This window comes from Rhinolophus sinicus, chromosome 1 (genome assembly GCF_057876585.1).
Source record: "Rhinolophus sinicus isolate RSI-liver-muscle chromosome 1, RSI-T2T, whole genome shotgun sequence".
NCBI classification, from domain to species: domain Eukaryota; kingdom Metazoa; phylum Chordata; class Mammalia; order Chiroptera; family Rhinolophidae; genus Rhinolophus; species Rhinolophus sinicus.
Genome location: NC_142501.1, coordinates 213,344,467 through 213,365,705, shown reverse-complemented (window position 1 = coordinate 213,365,705; position 21,239 = coordinate 213,344,467). Strand labels below are relative to the sequence as shown.

The 21,239-nt window shown below is 62.8% G+C and overlaps 2 protein-coding genes across 12 annotated transcripts in view; both read left to right on the top strand.

The window, feature by feature from the left end:
- Positions 1–6,902, top strand: part of RGS12 (regulator of G protein signaling 12) — a 117,855-nt gene extending 110,953 nt beyond the window's left edge. For all 6 annotated transcript variants that reach the window (XM_074320600.2, XM_074320602.2, XM_074320619.2 and 3 more), the window contains one exon: positions 6,419–6,902. In XM_074320600.2, coding sequence (XP_074176701.2) covers positions 6,419–6,642 — 224 coding nt within the window. In that variant the 3' untranslated portion in view covers positions 6,643–6,902. The remainder of the gene's footprint in view (positions 1–6,418) is intronic.
- A 1,495-nt stretch (positions 6,903–8,397) lies between these two features.
- On the top strand, positions 8,398–18,107 carry HGFAC (HGF activator). Of its 6 annotated transcripts, none has more exons than XM_074320640.2 (14): positions 8,398–8,765; positions 9,220–9,400; positions 9,545–9,644; positions 10,237–10,316; positions 11,019–11,141; positions 11,287–11,418; positions 11,564–11,674; positions 11,799–11,973; positions 12,227–12,312; positions 13,007–13,262; positions 14,911–15,050; positions 15,458–15,598; positions 15,694–15,842; positions 16,842–18,107. In XM_074320640.2, exons 1-14 carry the CDS (start codon positions 8,661–8,663, stop codon positions 17,022–17,024), a joined length of 1,962 nt encoding a protein of 653 aa, XP_074176741.2. In that variant the 5' UTR covers positions 8,398–8,660; the 3' UTR covers positions 17,025–18,107. The 6 variants fall into 6 exon arrangements, with proteins under 6 accessions (XP_074176741.2, XP_074176743.2, XP_074176755.2 ...); XM_074320642.2 differs by having other exon boundaries at positions 8,400–8,765; positions 9,548–9,644; XM_074320654.2 differs by lacking the exon at positions 8,398–8,765 and having other exon boundaries at positions 9,260–9,400; positions 9,548–9,756.
- Positions 18,108–21,239: the final 3,132 nt, after the last annotated feature.

The window sequence follows — 21,239 nt, the reverse complement described above, 5'->3', positions numbered from 1 at the left end:
CCCTGTGCACACCCTACATGGCCGAGGGTAGAGGATTTCAGAGCAGAGGTCCTTAGGAAGACAGAGGTATCCAGAGTGACAGAAGTATCCAGAAGGACAGAGGTGAGCAGAGGGTGTAAGGAGCAGAGCGCTTCTGGGTGCCAGGCCCTCCTTCCACGGGCACAGCCATAAGACGCGTGTGGTGGTGGAGGCAAGTCCCCAGCTGCCTGTTGTTTCCAACAAACCCCTGGGAGCTTGTGGGTGTCCTCTGGCCTTTCCCGTCTGGGCAGGGCCAGGTGGGGCAGCAGTGCTGTGTGTCCCCAGGTCCTGGCAGAACGCGAGTCAGATTCCTGTGGCCAGTCCTGGGGGCCCAGGCAGAGGGCAGTGCTGCCTCAAGGGTTTGCTTCCCGGTGGGAGAAGGCGCGTCAGATGCAGGCATCACATCAGCGGACACAGAGGGTGTTGGGGTTGCCCCCTAAAGAACACCTTTTCCTACCGAGGGAAACATCTCTGTTGAACTGCAGTTTTGGTGAGGGGTCCAGAGCCCACCGAGGAGCTGCCTTCAGTGCGCTGACCGGCGGCTGGTGGCCCCGGGCCCAGACTCCCCCACACGCAGGAGCTGGGTTGGCCCAAGGCTGGTCCTCGCCTTGGTCCCAGGGCTGAGCACTCAGTAAAGTGTCAGCCGGCAGAGAACCTCGGGGCGCAGGTGTGACCGCGTGGCTCTGGACGTCTGCAGCCCTTCCCCAGGCCTGGTCTTAGAGAAGTCCCTCCTTAACTGCCCCTCCCGCTAGCTGATGGATGGGCCAGACATGGCCAGCAGGGGCTCTCCACGGCTCCACCCTGCCCCCCAGCCCTGCCCCCTGCTCGGGTAGAGCCTAGCGTTTCCTCTCACTGCCGCCTGGCTGTGCTGGCGTTGGAGGCCTGGGTCAGGGTTCTGGCTGAGCCCCTCCCAGCCCCTCCTGCAGGCCAGTCCCAAGGAGCCCACAGGCCAGGCTGGGCTCCGTGCTGCCCTCCTCTGCGTCCTGGCAGCTGCCCTTACTCATCACCCAGGAGCGCAGCGGCCAGCCCAGCCACACGGCCCGCCCCCGGGGGTCGTCCTCACACAGCCATCCTGGCCCAGGGTCCCCAGGGGCTCAGGTGCGAGGAGCTGCTGCTCACTGGGCAGGAGGAAGTCACCCCAGCTTGGAGGCCTCGCCTCGTGCCTTCTGTCACAGTGTCTGGTGTCCTCATGGCCACATCTTATTGCCAGAGTGACAGCGCTTGGTGGGCCCACAGCTCACTTCCTAGCAAGTATGTGTTGCTCTCCTGGTCCACTCACACAGCCCGCCAGCCAGGGGATCGCTGTACCCTCGTGATGTGGTTTCCATGGAAACGGAGCTGGAGAGGTAACCAGAGGCCATGCCCTTCGCCTTGGCAGAGGTAGCCAGACCACATGCCTTTGTTGTGGCCCGTGTGTTGGGAGCTTGTCTGCACCTCACCGCTCAGCGGTCAGCCACCCTCCCTCCTCCCCCCTCCCCAGCCTGGACCTCCTGCCACAGTCTCAGGTGTGTCACACCTGGTCATTCCCAGATGAGGTGGCATCCTGGGCTGAGGACACCAGGGCACCTTGCCTTGCTCCTGCTGTGTCCAGGAAAATAGCCACAGGGTGACCTCTGCAGCTTTTGTCCAGCCTCCTGTCCCCAGCCGCCTGTCCCCAGCCACCTGTCCCCAGCTTCCGGTCCCCACCTTCCCAACACGGCAGACATGCAGGTCTCGCCAGCCCAGGGCCCGGCCTCTTGTTCCTTGTCCCTCCCCAGGTCTGCACTTGTCCATTCCAACGTCCTCTGTCCAGCAGAGGCCTGGCCCTTCTGTCTGGGGAGTCCAAGGGACACCCCCAACCATGCACACCGGATTCCAGGTCAGGCAGTTCAGCCCTCCCAGCACAGACCATGATATAGATGAGGGTGGCACGTGGCCTTCTCGGGGACCGTCGGTGCAATGGGTCTCAGGCTCAGAAGTCACCAGGAGGGCCACCCCTGCCAACGGCCTCTTCAGAGCCCCCTTCCAGCACAGCATGTTGTATACTCCGGCATCGACCTGGCTGGAACGGGCCTGAGTGGACCAGCTAGATGCCCGGGGCTCCTGCACCAGCCTAGCCCACTCCCAAGCCGGCCCGGCCCCCTCCCCAGACCCCATCATGGCAGCGCCGTACTCCCAGCTGCTCGGGCCAGTGGCCCTGGGTCTCCCATTGAGTGCCCATCCTCCTCACCCCACCTCCATGAACCCCACCATGTGCCCTGAGGGTGCTCCGCCCAACCTCCGGGTCTCAGAGTGGAAGCCACAGGCCCCAGTGGCCACCATGTGACCTGCCCCCACCCCACCCCCTCCAGCACAGCGCAGGGTTCTGGGTCCCCGCCACCCACGCCCACCGAGGCTGGACCTCCTGCCTGCAGCCCCTCCCCCAGGGCTACCCACCACCCTGGTGTGACCTCGAGACCGCCTGTCCCCATTCTCCTGGAAGACATCCCGTCCCTTCGCCATGTGCTTTCCCAGCTCTGAGGGTGCTCGGTACACACTTGCTGAATGAGGAACTTTAATCCAGCCCCACCCCGTCACAGACGTGGTCACGGTCCAGCTGCGGTCTGAGTGGAGGGGGACCTTGTGCCACACGCACCCGGGGCTTTGGTCGTGGCTGTCAGGTGCTTTCCTACAGGAACCCGCCAGCCTCCAAGGAAGTGGGCAGAATGGTATGGGGCAGCCAGGGCCAGCACAGGCCTTAGAAGGGCCTGGAGGGCTGGGGGCTGAGGGCAGACCATGGGGTCCTGCCCCTGGCCCTCTCCCACTCCCCAGATTTCCCCACCTAGCCGTGCCCATATCTCCTTGTGCTGTGCGAGCTTCTGTGGGTCAGTCCAGGAGACTTCACAGAGGAGGTGGCAGGGTGGCCTCAAAGGACACGCAGGACCCAGCCTAGCCGACGATTCAGACCATGGGGACAAGTCACAGCAAAGGAGGACAGGGAGGGTCCCCTGGGGGTCGAAGGGCTATGGGACAGGCTGCTGGGGCCGGGACCGCAGGGAGAGCCTGGAGGTGGCCAAGGGATCAGCCCATGCCCCCACCTTGGCCCGCCAGCGCAGTCCCGTACCCTGCCGTCCCCAAGAGGAGGCTCCTGACTCAGCTGCTATCTTCTCCTGATGTGGAGTCTTAAGGACCAGAGCAGATGTGGCATCCAGTGCCGAGAACACTAGTGGACAAAGTGGTGGCCCAGGGGACAATCAACAGCCAGACGGTGGATTTGGGTGGGGCTGACCAGTGGGCAAAGAGAAGACCCTGGATCGCAGTGAGGGTACCAGCAGGGCCCCTCAGGGCAGGGAGGGCCCAACTGCAGAGTTGGAACCAGCAGGACTTGGTCCCTGGGGGTGGGGGGGCAGGGGCTGTGGAGCCCTGGAGAGAGAAGGGGTCAGCAGGGCAGCCTTAGGGCAGGAGGCTAGTATCCCATCGGGTATTTCAGGGACCTGGGACAGGATCCGAATGAACTCGTGCATAGAGTAGAACCAGGCTCCCTTTGGAAGTGGTGGCCCCTGGACCCTGCGGGGTCCTCTGTATCGCCGTCCCTGCCAGGGAGGCCGGGCAGGCAGCTCTGGGACAGGCTCTGAGGCGGGCTCTGTGATGCCGCTTCTGCATGAGACTGGGGCCCTACCACTGAGTCACGGGCTCAGAAGAGCAAGCTGGGCCAGGCAGGCAGGACAGCCTGGACCTTGGCCACCTCCATGTGACACACATTTCCTTGGCCCCATGCATCAGCTGCCCTGTCCCCAGAAACAGTGTTCCTCCCTGTCCTGAGCCTCCTGAGCTGCCCTGGGGTCAGGGGGCCTGGTCAAGGTCCGTCCCCCCTGCAGGCCGGTCTTCCAGGGAGTCCATTCATGGATGGATAGGAGAGGGCCAGGCTCCTGAACGTTTGTGGTGTCACAGGCCCTGTAATGCTCCACATGGCCCAAGTTGGGACAAAGGCTCAAGGGGCAAACCCTGCCCTCTCCACATCCTGACACTAAATCAAAGCCCAGCCCCCTACCATCTCCTGCCCTGCAGCCAGCATTCAGAGCAGCATGGGGACCCAGTGACAAGCGGGGACAGGATGCATCCCAGTGGGCAGGCCCTAGCGGAACATTTGTTGAATGACTAAAGAACTGCACCCTTGGACGTCAGGAGGGGCAGCTTTTCCCGAAAGCCTTTCCCACTGTTCCATCAGCGCCAGACCTGCCCTGGGGGACACACCTGGGCCCAGCCCCGTTGAGATGGGGAGGACATGTGCGAGCTGGGCGCCCTGACGCTGACATGTGCAGGGCGGAGGCTGGGGCGAAAGGCCCATGGTCTGCTGCATGGACTTGTTACTGAGGGGACACCGTGCCTCTGCCTGCAGGCCTGGACTTGCCTGGGAGGCCGCGTGGAGGCTCTTCTGGAGGCGTGGGGTACAGTGGGATCTGGAGACTTTGGGGGTCACGGACAGCTGGGGAAACACAGGCTCCTGATCCCACGGTCGTCCCCACTCCCGCTCAGAGGCCTTGGACCCATGGAGTGAGCAGAGGCTTCACCTCCCCAGCAAGGCCAGGGAACAGAGGCCCAGGGCAGGGTCTTCAGGGGGGCAGGACCCCATGGCCCTGGGGCTGGACTCCTGCCCAGCCTGGCCACCATGGGTCATGGGCACCCAAGGGGCCTCGGCCCCAGGCTCACCGACACCCCTACAGATATGCCAAGGCTCCCACCCAGACCAGGTCCTAGCCAGCCCAGGGCCTTTGAGCCCTGCCCGTGGCCCTTACCTGGGTGGCACTGCCTGTCTCCAGCCTGGGGTGAGCCAGGGGAGTGAGAGCATCTGCCGAGTGCCCACTGCCCACCCCGCGCTGGTCCCTGCAGACTCCACGTGGGAAAACAGGTCTCTATCCTCTGGGGTACCTGCTCAGGGGCGGGCAGACCTCCAGCTGTGGTTGGCAAGGTGTTAAGGCTGCCCACCCCCAGGCCTAGAAGCTTCCAAGGCAGTTTCAGGAACTCCTAGTGGTGAGGGGGTGGCTTGGAGCCAGAGGTCCGGCTGGACACTGAGCAGCCTGAGGAGGGGCCGACGGCGGCAGAGGGTACTGGGTGGAGCAAGGGGCAGGCAGCCGAGCTGTGGGGAGGGGGTAGGAAAGCGTACCTGGCACCCAGAACCCAGAGCGGGTGCCTAGAAGGGCTCAGGGTCTGTGTGCTGAAGACATGGGCCTGAGGTAATAGGCAGTGGACAACCAGGTGGCCAGGCCAGGAGGGTACTGGGGACACTGGAAGACGGGCTCGGCCCCTGCCCCACCCAGCCTGGGAGCTGCGTCACTCGTGCCTTGAAGAAGCTGGCAGTGAGGGCTGTGGGTAGAGGCCTCGAGTGCCCTCAGGGGGCGCAGTCCCATCTGGAACAACCCCACGCAGTGCTTGGTCTTCATCCCCAGCCCAGTAAAGTTGTCGCCCCCCACCCTGGGGTCTCCTTTGGGACCCCGGCCTAGGGGCAAGCCCTGCAGATAGCCCCCCAGAAGGAATCAGGGAGCTTACTATTCTGGGGTGGGTGGGGGGGTCGGGGCAAGATGAGGCTGGGTCCTCAGCAGGGGCCCAGCTCTGTTCCTGAGCCTCAGTGGGGGGGCACGGGGCTGTCTGAGCAGCATAGTGGGAGGTTTCTCATGCAGACCTTCCCCCACAATGCTCTCCGCTGGACACAGCCCACCAGGGAGGCTGACTGGAGGCCTCTCAGGGCCCTGGGGCCCCGTCCCCTGCTCCTCCCCCCTCTCCATTTCCCCTGCCATCCTAGCCCCCTTCATGGGGCTCAGAAGTCATTTCTACAACATAAACCATACACCTGTCCCCACTTACAGCCCTGGCAAAGGGACAGTTCAGTGTCATCAGAGCTGGGGGAGCCCAGCCAGGGAAGGCATCTAATGCCACCTGGAAGAAGAAGGAAGAGGTGGCAGGGGCCAGGCTTAGGGCAGGCGGCTGGTGGGGAGCTGTGGGGGCTCAGGTGCCCCAGTAGGCGGGACAGCCTTCGAGTAGGTGATACACCCTGGCTGGCCTGGCGCAGACTGGACAAGGGAGCCTGGGTGTCCCTGTGACTGATGGGAGCTCTCCCAGGTTCCACCACACAGGACCTGGGCCCTGTAGCCTCAGACCTCATCCTCCAGTGCCCTGGGCCCCGGGCGCTGCCCCCTCAGCCTCGGGGCCCTCCCCGCACTGTGTGGCATGTCTGCCAGAGGCCCCTGAGGGGCTGGCGCCTTGTTTAACCAGAGGCTGGAGACTCCTGCCCCAGGCCAAGCGGGCCAAGGGCAGAGGTTGCCTGCTTCTGGGCTTCATTTGGGTGTGAGGAACCCCTCCCACAGCTGGCGGGGTGGGGTCTCCTGCTCTGGGTGCCTGCAGTGCTGGGGCAGACAGGTAACAGCCTCTCTCTTCTCTGTGACAGGAGGCGGGGCCCGTGGCAGCCGAGGCGTCCCCGCCAGCACCATCATCGATGTGGACCGTGTGGCCTGTTCAGCCCCTGGGCTGGGCCATGGGGCCCCAAGTGGATGGACAGGGCTGAGGTCACAGGCCAGCAGGCCCCCAGGTTCAGACCTCCCTGGCCCGAGCCCTGTGCCAGGAGGGCCCGCCAAGCCCAAGGCCAGCCCACACCACGCTACCTTTGTCTGAGGCTGTCTACAGCCCTGCTCCTGCCGGCCGACCTCCGACCCCTCCTGACGGAGCCCGGCCAAGCTGCCCATCTGGACCCGCGTGTGGAGGCCCAGTGACCTTGTGGGGGCCCCCGAGCCCATCTCAAGGGGCTTGGAGGGGCCACCGTAGCCACCACACCCTGGGGAACCAAACCAGGAGAGGGCGGAGGGCCTGGCCTCGGACATGTGCCACGCTGGCTCAGAGGTTCCTCGGACCCTGCCCCTGCCCCGGCATCCAGCCTTCCCTCAATAAAGTGTCTTCGAGGACCCCCAAGCGTCGGCCTCGTGCTGGGTGCTGGGGTCCCAGGCCCTGTCCTCCGGGAGGTGTTGTTCCCAGGGGCCTCTGTGAACGTGTGGGGAGAGGAGCTGAGGGCAGACAGTTCTTGTGCTGAGGTCCAAGGTGGGACTCAAGGCCAGGCCCTGTGGGAAGTGAGGAAGTGAGGCTGCGGTCAGGCCTGGTCTTGTCCACGTCACACTTTCCCCTGCCGGTCAAAGCAGGCTCTTCTCTCCAGGGTGAGCTGGTCACTGTCTGTGGCTAGGAGCCAGGTCTCCTGCCACGGCTCCGGGCTGCTGTGGCTCTGAGGGCACAGTGGGGACCCTTCAGGATGCCCTGCCCTTGGCCTCACTTAGAGGAATGGTCTGGCATGGCCTCTCTGTGGAGGGAGTATCTGAACAGAAACCTGATTGTGAAGCAGCCCTGGGAAAGTGTCAGCGCTGTGCAAAGGCCCTGAGGCTGGAATGAGTTTGGTTACAGAATGGCTTCAGCCAACTCAGGAGAGGATGTGTGCAGGACGGTGTGGTATGAGGCTGAAGCAGATAGAGATGGTGCCATCGGCCCAGGTTGCCTCAGTGGAACCCCAGTGTTGAGCAGCTGAATGCTGACGGGCCCCCCCACAACCATTCCTCAGAGATGATGGAGGAGGTAGGGGTCTTGTCTTACCAGGTTTGTCAGGAGGGCCTGAGAGCACACAGCAAAGCCATGGGACTGTCCTGAGTGCTTCCAGGGAGTGCCCCCCCCCATGAACAGTGCTCTGAGCAGGGCTCAGAGGAGGTGTTGGAGTGAAAAAGAGGGCCCAGCACCCTCTCCCTCTCTCTGCACAGATGTCATAGTGGGAGCCCAGAGAGAGTGCTGTTTGGGGGCACACAGCGAGGCAGGTGCAGGCAGCCGAGCTCACTCACGAGAAAGTGAGGCTGCCTAGAGATTGTGGTAGAGGTCCCGATGGTAGCTTGGCACGCAGCCCCCAGCCTGCCTTCTGGGCAGGGAGGGGCGACTGCTGCAGCTGTGTCTGGCGTCAATGCCCCCATTCCAGTTCACAGATGGGGACAGCAGGCATCGCAGACCTGGCAGGACCCCGAGCCCCTAGGTACCTGGGTGGGGCTCCGCTAGGGACCAGAGAGGGAGTCCAGGAGAGGTGAGGGAGGGCACGCTCCTGGGCACCCCCGAGGCAGGGCAGACCGCTGGGCAGCTCTGGTCCTGCCCCTCCCCCAGTTCTACTCCCCGAGGGCCTCCCCACTCCAGGCTCACCCTGGGAAGAGCAGCAGAGGTGCCCATCTTGGGTCACTGTTTGCCACACTCAGCCCAGTGCATACACCCTCCTCTCTGCCTGGCCTTTTGTTGGCCTTGGGACCAGCACCCCACCCCCCAGGCCTGAGCTGTCGAAAGAGCTCAGCAGTCATAGCCGTTCACAAATAGACAGTGGGCAGCCCTGTGGCCACGTGGGGACTGGAAGCTGGGGCCTTGAGTCCAGGCCCCTGAAGATTTCGTGGAGGTGGCTTCTAAGACCCGAGGATGATTCAGGTCCAGGAGCAGATGGCTGAGGCCAAAGGGGACGGCGGGGCCCTGTGGGCCTGGCCCGTGAGCTGGGCAGCAGATACGGGGGCCACATGGCCGGCGTGGGTGGCAGCCACGGTTAATCATTTCTAGGCAGCCTTGACCCCACCTGCCTGGCCGCTCTGCTTCCGCCTCCTACTGCCCCTCACGCCAGCTCAGGAGGAACCATGGGGCGCTGGGCCTGGGTCCCCAGCCCCTGGCCCCTGCCCAGACTGTCCCTGCTCCTGCTCCTGTTGCTGGCGTCTCTCAGGGCCCAACCGCAGGCCGGCAAGGTGAGCGCTGACCTGATCGCACTGTGGCCATGGGCTCCCTGTGTCACTCGGATCCTGGGCTCAGGCCAGGGAGGGGGTGGAGGGTGAGGGGCCCAACGTAGTGAAAGGGGGCGTTGGGGTGAGGTGGGCATGCTGGGATGGCCTGGGGGACGGGGCCTGGGGATCCAACTTGCTGGGCTCTGTTGGTCCAAGTGTTTCAGGTGGGGGATGGGGGCCTCAGTGCCGCTCAGCTCCTCTCGCCCATCCCCCAGAACGGACCCCCAGGACTCAGCCTGAGGGTTATGGTGCCCTGCCTGGGCAGACCTTGAGCCAGCCTGGTCTAACCCCGTGGGCTCAGTGCGAGGGGGCATGGGCCCAGCTGAGGCCTCAGGACATTCAGTGTCCCCTGGCCCCTACTCCAAGACCTGAGGGCTCAAATGTGGAATCTGAGGTCCATCCTCTCGGCTCCTCCTAGAACCATACGGAGCCCCCAGAATCTAATGCCACAGTGACCGCTGGGGCGCCCACGATCAGTGTAACCTCGGTGACCCACATGCCCCCAACCGTGAGCACTCCAGAGGCAGAGGAACCCCGTGGTGGGGGGCTCACCTCTGCACTCAGGGTGGCCCCCTCCAGCAGCAGCCCTGGGGGCCCAGGTGGGTCAGGGGGGTTTCCTGGAGGAGGTGGTGGGCTGCACCTGGACAGGTGGGGGGGGGCATAGACGGCCGCTGGGGAGTGGGATGAGTGAGGGGGGTCGGGGTCCCCAGCACGGGAGCCCCTTGACCCCGCCGCCTCCCCAGCAGTGCTCACCGAGGACGGCCAGCCCTGCAGGTTCCCCTTCCGCTATGGCGGCCGCATGCTGCACTCCTGCACTTCGGAGGGAAGCGCCCACAGGAAGTGGTGGGTCCCGGCTGGGGCAAGGCCTGCAAGCAGACCACCAGTCTCCCCTCCTCCTGGGCCCCACAGCCCCCATCCACCCTCCCTGCTCCAGACTGAGCCTGGCACACAGCAGGTGTCGTGAATGGATGAAGGCGCCTACGAGTGAGTGAGTGAGTGGGTGAGTGGGTGAGAGGGTGAGTGGGTGAGTGGGTGAGTGAGAGGGTGAGTGAGTGAGTGGGTGAGTGGGTGAGAGGGTGAGTGGGTGAGTGGGTGAGTGAGAGGGTGAGTGAGTGAGTGGGTGAGTGGGTGAGAGGGTGAGTGGGTGAGTGGGTGAGTGAGAGGGTGAGTGAGTGAGTGGGTGAGTGGGTGAGAGGGTGAGTGGGTGAGTGGGTGAGTGAGAGGGTGAGTGAGTGAGTGGGTGAGTGGGTGAGAGGGTGAGTGGGTGAGTGGGTGAGTGAGAGGGTGAGTGAGTGAGTGGGTGAGAGGGTGAGTGGGTGAGTGAGAGGGTGAGTGAGTGAGTGGGTGAGTGGGTGAGAGGGTGAGTGAGAGCTCCAAGACAGTCAGGGCAGCTCTGCAGTCTGGGGCGCCCACACGCTGCACACGTCACCCCTAGGTGTGCCACGACTCACAACTATGACCGGGACAGGGCCTGGGGCTACTGTGCACAGACCTCGGCGTCCCAGCAGGGCCCAGGTGGGTGCCGGGAGATTGGGAGGCCCCAGCCCAGGCAAGGAGGGGGCTGGGCCTGGGGGGTAAGCTTGGGGGACCTCAGGATCAATGTGCTGATGAGTGTGGGGGGTCCTGCCTGCGATGCAGGAGGGGGCTCCAGGGTGGATCCCTGCAGGCCTGGGGGGCCAGGCCAAAGCATGGGGGGCATTAGCATGGAACCCCAGGAGTACAGAGGGTGGAACCCTACCAGTCAGGACCCTGCCCTCTCTGGTGGCTGCTTTGGCCATTGCTGGGACCAAGGCACCCCCTGCTGGTCAGGCCAGGCCCTGTGGCCACACAGGCAGAGCCCTGGCCAGTGAGGGAGGGTCATTGGGGTCTACAGGGTGTGATGCTGGCAGACCTGCTTCTGAGGGCTCCAGGGCACACGGAAGGGGACCATGCTGCCTGATGAGGTGGGGTGTCAGGCTTCCCCGGTGCCGGGTGCAAAGCCAGAGGCCCACCTGCCCAGAGTCTGAGTGCCAAGCAGGGATGTGGGGTGGAGGGCGAGACCGGCATCCCCTGCCAGGGCACCCACACCCCCACGGAACTCAGAAGGGGCATCTTTAAGGTGGCAGGACTGATGGAGGCACCGCGAGCCCTTGGAAAGCAGGGAGGGTCATGGAGTGTGAGGGACACTGACTGATGGGGCTCGCAGACCCCACCTCCACCCCTCTTGCATGTCCCCAGCTGCCCTGGACCCCTGTGCCTCCAGCCCCTGCCTCAACGGGGGCTCGTGCACCAACACCCAGGAGCCTGCGTCCTACCACTGCACCTGCCCCGTGGCCTTCACCGGCAAGGATTGCAGCCTGGGTGAGTGGGGCAGGGGGGGCGGGGGGATAAGGCCAGGTCCTGGGAGGAGGTGGGGGGTGGGAGGCGGCCTGCCGCATAAAGGGGGCAGGGCCCTGCATGGGGGCAGTGGTGTGCAGAGAGCGGGGACTCATGGTGCCACCTGCAGAGAAATGCTTTGACAAGACCCGCTACGAGTACCTGGAGGTGGGCGACCGCTGGGCCCGCGTGCACCAGGGCCAGGTGGAACAGTGCGCATGTGTGGGGGGCCACGTGCAGTGTGAGGACACACGCCACACAGGTACACTATGGCTGGGGGGACAGGTCAAGAGCCTTCCATCGGGTGTCCCCTGCCCCGTACTCTCCCAGGGTCACCCTCATGCCTCTGGTCACCCTCATGCCTCATGCATGAGGCCCGAGGCCTAGCTTCTGAGCCCTCCCCCCAGCTTGCCTGAGCAGCCCATGCCTGAATGGGGGCACCTGCCACCTGGTCGTGGCCACTGGGACCACCGTATGCGCCTGTCCCCCAGGCCATGCTGGGCGGCTGTGCAACATTGGTGAGTCGCTCGGCCCCTGGAGCCACATGGGTTGTCCTCCTGGCGTGGTGCCCTGGGGGCCAGGTGTCGGGGTGGGCGCAGCCTCAGGCCCAGGCTCACCGATGGCACGCCATGCCGCCCCCAGTGCCTGCACAGAGCTGCTTCATGGGGAACGGCACCGAGTACCGAGGCGTGGCCAGCACGGCGGCGTCGGGCCTCAGCTGCTTGGCCTGGAACTCCGACCTGCTGTACCAGGAACTTCACGTGGACTCGGTGGGCACTGCAGCCCTGCTTGGCCTGGGCCCTCACGCCTACTGCCGGTCAGCACTGGGTGGGCGGGGTCTGTCCTGGGGGGCGGGGTGGGGGGGAGCTTCCTGACACCTCTGCCTGGGAGCTAGCTGCCTCAAGAAGAGCCGGGCCCCACAGCCACTGTATCCATCTGCAGAAACAGCAAAAGGCTGCTGGGGGAGGGTGTCAGGAACCCCACCCTGCTAGGTGTCCCATGTCCCTCTCTCCCTTCCCTCTCTGGGGGGCAGTGTGATACCCGCGCACTCGCCTCTCCATGCACTCCAGGAACCCAGACAAGGACGAGAGGCCCTGGTGCTACGTGCTGAAGGACCACGCACTCTCCTGGGAGTACTGCCACCTGGTGGCCTGCGGTGTGCAGAGCTTGCGGGGAGGAGGGGAGGGAAGCAGGGTGGGCAGCGCTGGCCACACTCCAGTTGAGGTCACAGCGGTTCTCCCTGTGGCCCTCCCCACCTCACCCCCACACCTGGCCTCTTCTCTCTGGCAGACCACTGAGGGGTGGGCAAACTGAGGCTTACCAGGGCAGGGCTGGTCCAAGGCCAGGCAGTGGGTTGTCACCAGGGGTCAGAGGGGCCAGGCTGGTCACCAGGTCCTCTGGGTGGCCCCTGCCCAGGCTGAACCATGCTGGGAAGGCCACCAGAGGCGATGAAGTGCTGGCGGAGTGACTAGTGTGGACGGGAGGTCCAGCAGGGGCCCCTGGAGTCAGGCCCGGGGGTGGGCAGCTCTGTGAGGCCAGCTGCCCTCTGGCCTCCGTGCCCCAGCATCTGACCATCCTGGGACTGGCAGCTAGGAGGCACATGGACACCTGCCAGGTGTACCAGGCCACTCTGGTTCCCACCAGCCTGTGACTGGGTTTTCCCCATCCTACAGATGAGGAAACAGGTTCAGGGAGTAAGTCATGTGCCAGGAGGGCAGAGCTGGGCCCGAGCCCTGGACCCTCTTCCAGAGCAGCTGCCTAGGGTGGGGCCCCAGGAAGGTGGAAGGTGGGGGCAGCCTGGGGCTCGCAGGAGGAACCCAGGGGGTGTGACCAGTCACCTGTGCCTTCAGAATCCCTCGCCAGACATGAGCACACACGCACCAACGTCCTGCTGACGCTGCCTGAGCCCGCCCCTGCTGGACGCCAGACCTGCGGCAGGCGGCACAAGAAGAGGAGTTTCCTGCGGCCTCGCATCATCGGTGGCTCGTCCTCGCTGCCCGGCTCCCACCCCTGGCTGGCCGCCATCTACATCGGGAACAACTTCTGCGCAGGCAGTCTTGTGCACACCTGCTGGGTGGTGTCTGCGGCCCACTGCTTCTCCACCAGGTGAGCAGCTGTGGCCCGAGTCCCAGACCCCCACGCCATCCCTCAAACCATCCACTCATCCCCTCCCCATCTACCCCTCCACCCATCGTCCCCCACACTCCATCCCCCACCCCTCTCCCGCCCACCGGCCTATCCTCACACGCTTCTGCCTAACCATCACCCACGTGTCCCCACGTCTTCCCACCTACCCTCATCCTCTTGTAGCTCAGCTCCCGGTTCCGCATCGCCCCTCTGACTCAGGTGGGACTCAGCACTCAGTCAGGTGCTGGACAGGAAGGCTACAGAGGCCCGCCCCGTCCCTACCACGATGGCTGTCCCCGCCCCGTCCCCGTCCCCGGACTCTAGACTGTCAGGCGCTTTGGGTGGGGCGAGAAGGCTCTCGGAGTAGCGGGAGCGCGTGCGCAGTAGGGGCCATGGGCGGGACCGTCCCCTGCGCAGACCCCACCCCGGCCCCGCCCCCCTCGTCCGGACAGCGCAGGTGGCACCAGGGGGCGCAGAGGCTCGGAGGCTCCGCCCAGTCAGCGGCCTCCGGGCAGGGAAGGCGGGCTGGGGCTGTCAGCTAAGGATGGGAGGCTCGGGGATGCAGGCCCACCACCACACCCCCAGGAGAGCCAGCGAGCTCAGAACGGAAAGGCCAGCCTTTTCCGCGCTCCCACCGCTGTGGTGGGGACAAGGCCTGCCCGGGGGCACTCGGGCCTGGGGCTCGGGGGGGTGGGGCCAGGCCTGACAGACATCCCAGTGATGAAGGTTGGGGAAGGCCGAGGGGTTGGCAGTCAGCCTTCATGGGTCAACCGGGGACTACAGCATGGGGGTAGGGACACGAGTCCTGCTCGCACTGACCCCTGTGTTACCTGCAGCAGCTCCTCCCTGGGCCTGTGAAATTGGACCCCTGAGGCTTCCCCAGTATGGAATAGGGTGGGGGGGTTAAGAGTGTGCGGGAGGGGAGCAGACATCCACTCCTTACATCCAGGGAGGGGTTGGGAGGGGCCAAGCTGGATGGGAGGACCCGGGGACCCCAGCACACTGGTCACAGGTCTGGACCAAGGAGAGCTGGGGAGATGGGCAGAACAGGACAGGTGTGGACAGGCAGGAGGTAGGGGGTGTGGCTCCGGCTGCTGGACCCCCAGGTGGCCTCGCAGGAGGGGCCTGCTCCCTTGGGGGTGGGGCAAAAGGCAGAACCAGGAATCCTCTTCACACCCCCTCAAGATCTGGGCGTTTCCAGCCTGAGCTCACTGGCCATGTACCCTAAGAGGCCTCCTGAGCGAGAGCTAGGAGCCCCCAGCTCTGGCCCTGCCCAGGGGACGGGGGCACCAAGCCCTGCTGTGTGCTGGGCATCTGCTGCCCTCGGAGAGGGAGCCCATTTTCCAGAAGGGCCTGAGGCCTGGGAGGGCCAAGTGGCCAAGGCCTCACGGTGGCTTGGAGGTAGAGCCCAAGGCTGGAGGGCCGAGCCAGGCTGCAGTGACCCCTGCACAGCAGATGGGAAAACGGGGCTAATGGGCCTAGACCCGTGCCCAGCAGGGCTCCAGCACAGTGACACCCTCCTGGGCCTGTCTCTGATTTGCTCAGCCCCTGTGAGTGGGCAGAGAGCCGACTTTGGGGACCCAAAGGGAAAGTCGGGGTCATGCTGCCCCAACCCCTCCCTGCACAGCCCCCCCAGGCACAGTGTCTCAGTGGTCCTGGGCCAACACATCTTCAACCACACGACGGACGTGACACAGGTGTTTGGCATCGAGAAGTACATCCTGTACCCCCTGTATTCAGTGTTCAACCCCAGTGACCATGACCTTGGTGAGCTCAGGACACGTTGGGGAGCAGCAGGGCTGGGATTGGGCGTTCCGTGCACCCCAGGCCATAGCCAGGAGAGGGGCAGGGGGTAGGCACCAGGAGGACCCTGGGAGAGTGCTCAGACTTGAGTGGGGAGAGCGTGGGAGGGAGGGAGGGAGGGAGGGAGGGAGGGAGGGGGTCCAGGGCAGGGCAGCAAGGCACCTGGTGTGGCAGAGCAGCCTTGGCCAGTGGAGGAAGCCCTGGACAGCCCGCCTTGTGGGCCCCGAGCTGGCCCTACTGTTCCCTCCTGGGTCTCCCAAGCCACAGCCCCTCTGCCCACGGGGACTGCACCTAGTGTAACTCAGCAGCCACCCTCTGTCCATCAAGGACCCCCACACCCCAGGCTGAACTGTGGCCTCTCTCCTGCCCAGTCCTGATCCGGCTGAAGAAGAAGGGAGACCGCTGTGCTGTCCGCTCCCAGTTCGTCCAGCCCATCTGCCTGCCTGAGCCCAGCAGCCCCTTCCCGGCCGGACACAAGTGCCAGATTGCAGGCTGGGGCCACCAGGACGAGAGTGAGTGGGGGTGGGGCAGCCTGCTAGTGTGGTGGCCAGAGGATGGGTGGCACTTGAGCCTTGCCCACCCTGACTGGCGCGTGCGCTGTCCACAGACGTGAGCGGTTACTCCAGCTCCCTGCGGGAGGCGCTGGTGCCCCTGGTGGCTGACCACAAGTGTAGCAGCCCCGAGGTGTACGGGGCGGACATCAGCCCCAACATGCTGTGTGCCGGCTACTTCGACTGCAAGACCGATGCCTGCCAGGTGAGACCGCAGGGCCAGCAGGGGCCAGGGCAGAGAGCACACCTCCGGTCACTGCTGGAAGGCCCCTCGGTGGGGCACACGGATGGGGAGACTGAGGCCCAGGGAGGGGCAGGGCACAAAGCCGGTCATGTCCCCGCCATCCAGCTGAGGGCAGGGCCGTCCCTGTGACCCCAAAGGCTGAACCCCTTCACCCAGCGTTCTCCCAGGGGGCTCATCCATCTCCTAGTCCCAATAGCTGGTGCTCAGCCAGGCTCCACAGGCGGGACCTCGTGCAGGCTGCCTGTCAACCCTGAGATGGAGGAGCTGCTTTACTCCCAATTTTATACACGGGGATCCCGAGACCCAGAGAGGTCTGATCACTCTTCCCAGGTTACGTAACAGACATAGCAGGGGAGTAGGTGTGGAGGTGGGGGGCTTGACACTGGACCACATGGTACAACAAGTGCCCTTGGGGAAAGTCAAGGATGGCTTCATGGAGGAGGGGGCATTTGCACTTGTCCTGAGGAGGTAATAGGAGTTTGCTGAGAGGCAAGGAAGGTGGGGGTGGGGGGATAGCATGTGCCAGAACACAGGGGCCACCTCGTCCACGTGGGCCCTTGCTGGTCGGTGGGGGGCAGCCAGCTACAGGAGTGCGTTGCTGGCTCTGGAGGCTCGAGGGACCGGGCAGGGCTTTAGGAAGGGGAATGACTGGCCGGACCGTGTCGCATTTTAGCCAGAATGAGAAGACTTCCTGTGTGTGAGGTTTGGGGGAAGGGAACAACTCCCTGACTTGGAAATAATGCCTTTGCCATCTGTCCCCAAGCTGTCAGGGGGCCGTCTGAGGGCCCTGGGGAGGCCTGATCACAGGGGAACATCTGAGATACCTTTGGGGCATTCTTGGGTTGGAGTGAGGGAAGCCCGGGAGGGACGGGGTGGTGGGGCTGTTTCTTGGGTGCTGAGGAACTGAGCCCTGGGTCCCCCCAAGCCAGATCCTGGCTCTGACTGGCAGCTCTGCCACAGGGCGACTCAGGCGGGCCCCTGGCCTGCGAGAAGAACGGCGTGGCCTACCTGTACGGTATCATCAGCTGGGGCGACGGCTGTGGGCGGCTCAACAAGCCTGGCGTCTACACCCGCGTGGCCAATTATGTGGACTGGATCAATGACCGGATTCGGCCCCCAAAGCGGCCTGTGCATCCCTCCTGAGACCACCCGGGGGCGTGCTGCCTCCCAGCCATTCCCTGCTTGCCAGCAATAAAGATGTTTCCGGGAACGCAGCCCACCCTGCCTGTCCTGCTGCCCCAGCCCAGCCTTCCCTCCCAGGCCACACCCGGGCTGTGTACCCCTCTGAGAACTGTGTCATGTTGGTCCCGCCATACCCGTCGCCTGAAGGGGGCTGTCCCTACCCTTCTGCCCTGAGTTTGAGTGTGGATCTGTTAAAGAGGTGACTTGTCTGTATAGGTTGTCCAGTGTCCAGCCAACCTTGCATTCCTGAGTGAGCCATGCTGAGTCTGAGTGTGAGCCAGGGGTTCTCCATTCATCCCCCAGATTTATTCCCCACCTTGCTCTCTGCCCCAAGAGGCTGCTCTCATATCAATGGGCTTCTGTGCCCTTTGAGTTTTGTTGGGCCATTACGGCACCCGAGCAGGTCAGAGGAGGAGGAGAGTGAAATTGGGTATTGATTTCCCCGGCTCCCTCCTTTTGGGGTCATCTCAGTGTTACAGGCTGAATTGTGTCCTCCTAAAATCCATATGTTGGAGTCCTGACCCCCAGGACCTCAGAAGTGACCTTATTTGGAGAAAGGGTCCTTACAGAAGTGACCAGGTTGAGATGAGGTCACTAGGGTGGGCCCTCATCCAATGTGACTGTGTCCGTACCAGAAAGGGAAACTTGGACACAGAGACACAGAGAAGGAAGAGAATGTGAAGTGTCACCAGGGAAAGACGGCCATCTACAAGCCAAGGACAGGCCTGCAGCAGCCTCTCCCTCCATCTCAGAAAGGACAACCTTGTGGACCCTGCGATCTTGGACCCCTGGTCTTCCAGATCAGTTTCTGGCATTTAAGTCCCCAGTCTGTGGTGCTTCGTTACGGCAGCCCGAGCAAACCAATACACAGATCCCTTAACTGACAGTCATTGCTTCTCCCAAGATGTACATGCCTCTGCCTGGGCATTTCCAGTGACCTCTCCCACCCCTGGCCCACTCCTGCTCTCTAACTAGCCCAGGGCTGCCGAGTTACCCCTGGTGGTTCCCCTCCTTTGTAAATAAACCTGCCTTGATTTGTCCTAATGTCGTGTCAGCCTGTTGGGATCCTGGGTGTTGATGCACGCTGTATTTTTTCATATGCTTTTTGAGATTTACTTGTATTTTATTTAGGATTTCACATTTATGTTTCTCAGTGAGAGTGGCCTATAATTGTCCTTTCATATACTTTTTGAATGGCTGTCATCACCAACCTCACAGAATGTGTTCAAGTGTATCTCTTCTCTCACGATTCACCGGAAGATCGTATAAAGCTGGAACGATCTATTTTTTGAAAGTTTGGTAGGAGTCCCTATAAACTTCCCTGGGCCCACTGTTTTCTTTATAGGATGATATTTAACTACTGATTCAATATCTTAATAGTTAAGGGGTAGTTGAGAATTCTTCTTCTTGAGCCAGTTATAGGAAGTCACACTTTTAGGAATTTAGTTACCTGTCTAAATCATCACATTTATTGCCCTAGAGTCGGTCATAGTGTTCTGTCATTTAGTCTCAGATGTTATCAGTGGTGATTTTCTGCTAGCATTTGGGGGGCACTCCACCATCTTCTGGCTGCCATTGCTACTGCTGAGAAGTCTGCTGTAAATCTAACTGTTGTTCTTTTGTAAATAACTTTTTCCTCTGGTGGCTTTTATGACGTCTTTGTCATTGATGTGCTATGTGCCGCCACCATGGTGTACATGTGGCTTTCTCCCCTTTCTCTTTTCCTGCTCGCTGTGTGTTGGATTTCTTGCTCAGCCTGGATGTTTGCTGGTGCCCTTCCCCCAGGGTGACCTAGGCTCCTTCCACTTAGAACTTTCAATGTCCCATGAAGCTTGGGGTCCAATACCAGACACTCCATGTCAGGATGCTTTTTCTGTGTCATAAATGGCCTCCACCCTCAGTGATGAAAAACAGCCACCATGCGCTTAGCTAACAATGCTGTGGGCTGGTAACTTGGGCTGGGCTCTGCTGGGTAGTTGCTGTGGGCTGGCCAGCTCCTTCACGTATTGGGGTCGTCAGTGAGTCTTAGGCTGTGCTGCTCTTGGGGGCTGACTGGCTGTTGGCTGGGACCATGGGGTGACTAGGCCACATGTCTTTCATCATCTGGCAAGCTGCCTGAGCTTGTTCCCATGGTGGAGGCTGGGCTGTAAAAGAAAGAGTAGATATGAGCATTTCCATGGCAGCTCATTTGTCCAAGAGAGCCAATTCCAGGCTAGAGTGAAAGACCCCATCTTTTAGTGGCAGGAGGTGTTCAGCCACATTTCAAGGGGTGTGGGTGCAGGGACAGGAATATTTGCAGCCATTTTTCCAAACAAGCAACCACACTCTCTGTACCACTCAGCTCGGGCCACCATCACAGAATACCGCAGGCTGGGGCTTAGACGACAGACATTTGTTTATCACAGTTCCAGAGGTTGGAAGTCAGAGATTGGGTCCTGGGGAGAGCTCTCTTCCAGGTGTGCAGGTGGCTGCCTTCTTGCTGTGTCCTTTTCTAACAATGTCTCTCTTCTAAGAAGGGCACTAATCCCATCATGGGGACCCCACCCTCATGACCTGATCACCTCCCAAAGGCCCCACCTCTTAACACCATCACACTGAGGGTTGGGCTTCAACACATGAATTTGGAAGGTCGCAAGCATTGGTTCCATAGCAGGAACTGAGGAGCAGAGGCCAGGAGCCGACCCAGCGCTGGAGTGGGTGCCAGGCAGGAAGCTGTCCCGCCTTTCAGCAGCCCAGGCAGGCGTGGAGGGGGAGGGGAGCTGTCTGTCCCTCTGCAGCCCGCATTTTCTGGGGCCAGTGCGGGAGCAGGTGCAGCTGCCAGGCGTGGCAGGAGCCTGGGTCATGGCCAGTCCTCAGGAATGCAGCAGGCACTGCCCCTCCCAACAGGGAGGACCAAGTGCCAGGCGCCCGGGTGAGCGGGTGTATCCGTGGCCACAGCCCCCAGCCCCCACCCAGCTCCACGCCGACTGTCCCGTGCCAGCCCGTGGGGGTCTGAGATGTGTGAGGAGCGTGAACGGGGCTCTGTGGCTGGGAACTGCTCAGGAAGGCGGCTGGCGGCTGCACAGCTGATGTGGGGTGAGCTCAGGGGACACTGAGCTGCTCTCTGGCCCTGGTGTGACCCTGCTCTGCATTAGGTCCTGGAAAGACACCCCCAGGGCATCAGAATCAAGCTTGTGGCCCACCAGGGACAGTGGGGAAGGGGCGCCAGTGGGGGTGGACCTGGCTCTCTGCACCCAGCACGGTGGCTGCTGAGCTGAGACTCCAACCCAGGCTCAGTTGACATGGGTCAGTCCTGGCGACGAGACCTGACACCAGTGGCTCTGGGACTCACTTCCCTCCTCTGTGAGTGGCAGGAGCCAACCAGCTGGGCCTGGATGGTGTGAAGACTCACAGCCGTGCCTCAGGAAGGGCAGCCTCCCTGCAGTGAATCTCCGGTTAACAGGACACTTTATCTCTGCCCTCTTCTCCCCACCAGAATGTAAGGCCCCTGAGGAAGGGACCTTGAGTAGGGCGTGCTGCCTCTCATTGCTTTGCCAGGGTGCTGGCCCCACCTCTGTGCCATCCTCTTACCTTGTTGGATGCTCCTGGAAGCATGAAAGCTGGAGGCTGTCTTAGGTGTAGCCCTACCAGGTCCCCCAAAGCACCTGGGCTCAGAGAATGTGGACGTCTGAACTGGACCTACAGGGTGGAGGAGGGCTACCTGCCCAGCAGCTGGGAGGGGACTCCTGGTGGCCTTCGCAGAGCAGCACATCTTCCAGCCTGCCCCGGGCACACAGTGGGCTTGGACCACCTTCAGCGGGGCAGCGTTCAGCCCGGGTGGAGGAGAGCAGACACGGAGCCCAGGGGCACAGGTGATGTGGGCTGTACACAGTAGTCCTGTCCCCCAGCGACCTGCACTGGGGGCCATGCTGCGGGGGACACAAATGGATCCCTTTCCACCACCCTGCTTGGGGAGTGGGGGCAGCGAGGGGTGGGTGGGAAAGGGGGCTGGAAGGCTGGGGGTGGGGCAGTGTCCTGGCCAGAGTGGTCTGTTGTCAGGGGCATCTGGTGACAGCCCTGGGGTGGGAGGGGCAGGTGCCAGAGGGTAAAGTCAGGTTGGTTGAAGACAAACTTAAAAATTGGGAAACCTGGACACACGGGTGTCCCCTTTTTCTTGGGTTGTTTGCCTTTGGAAGA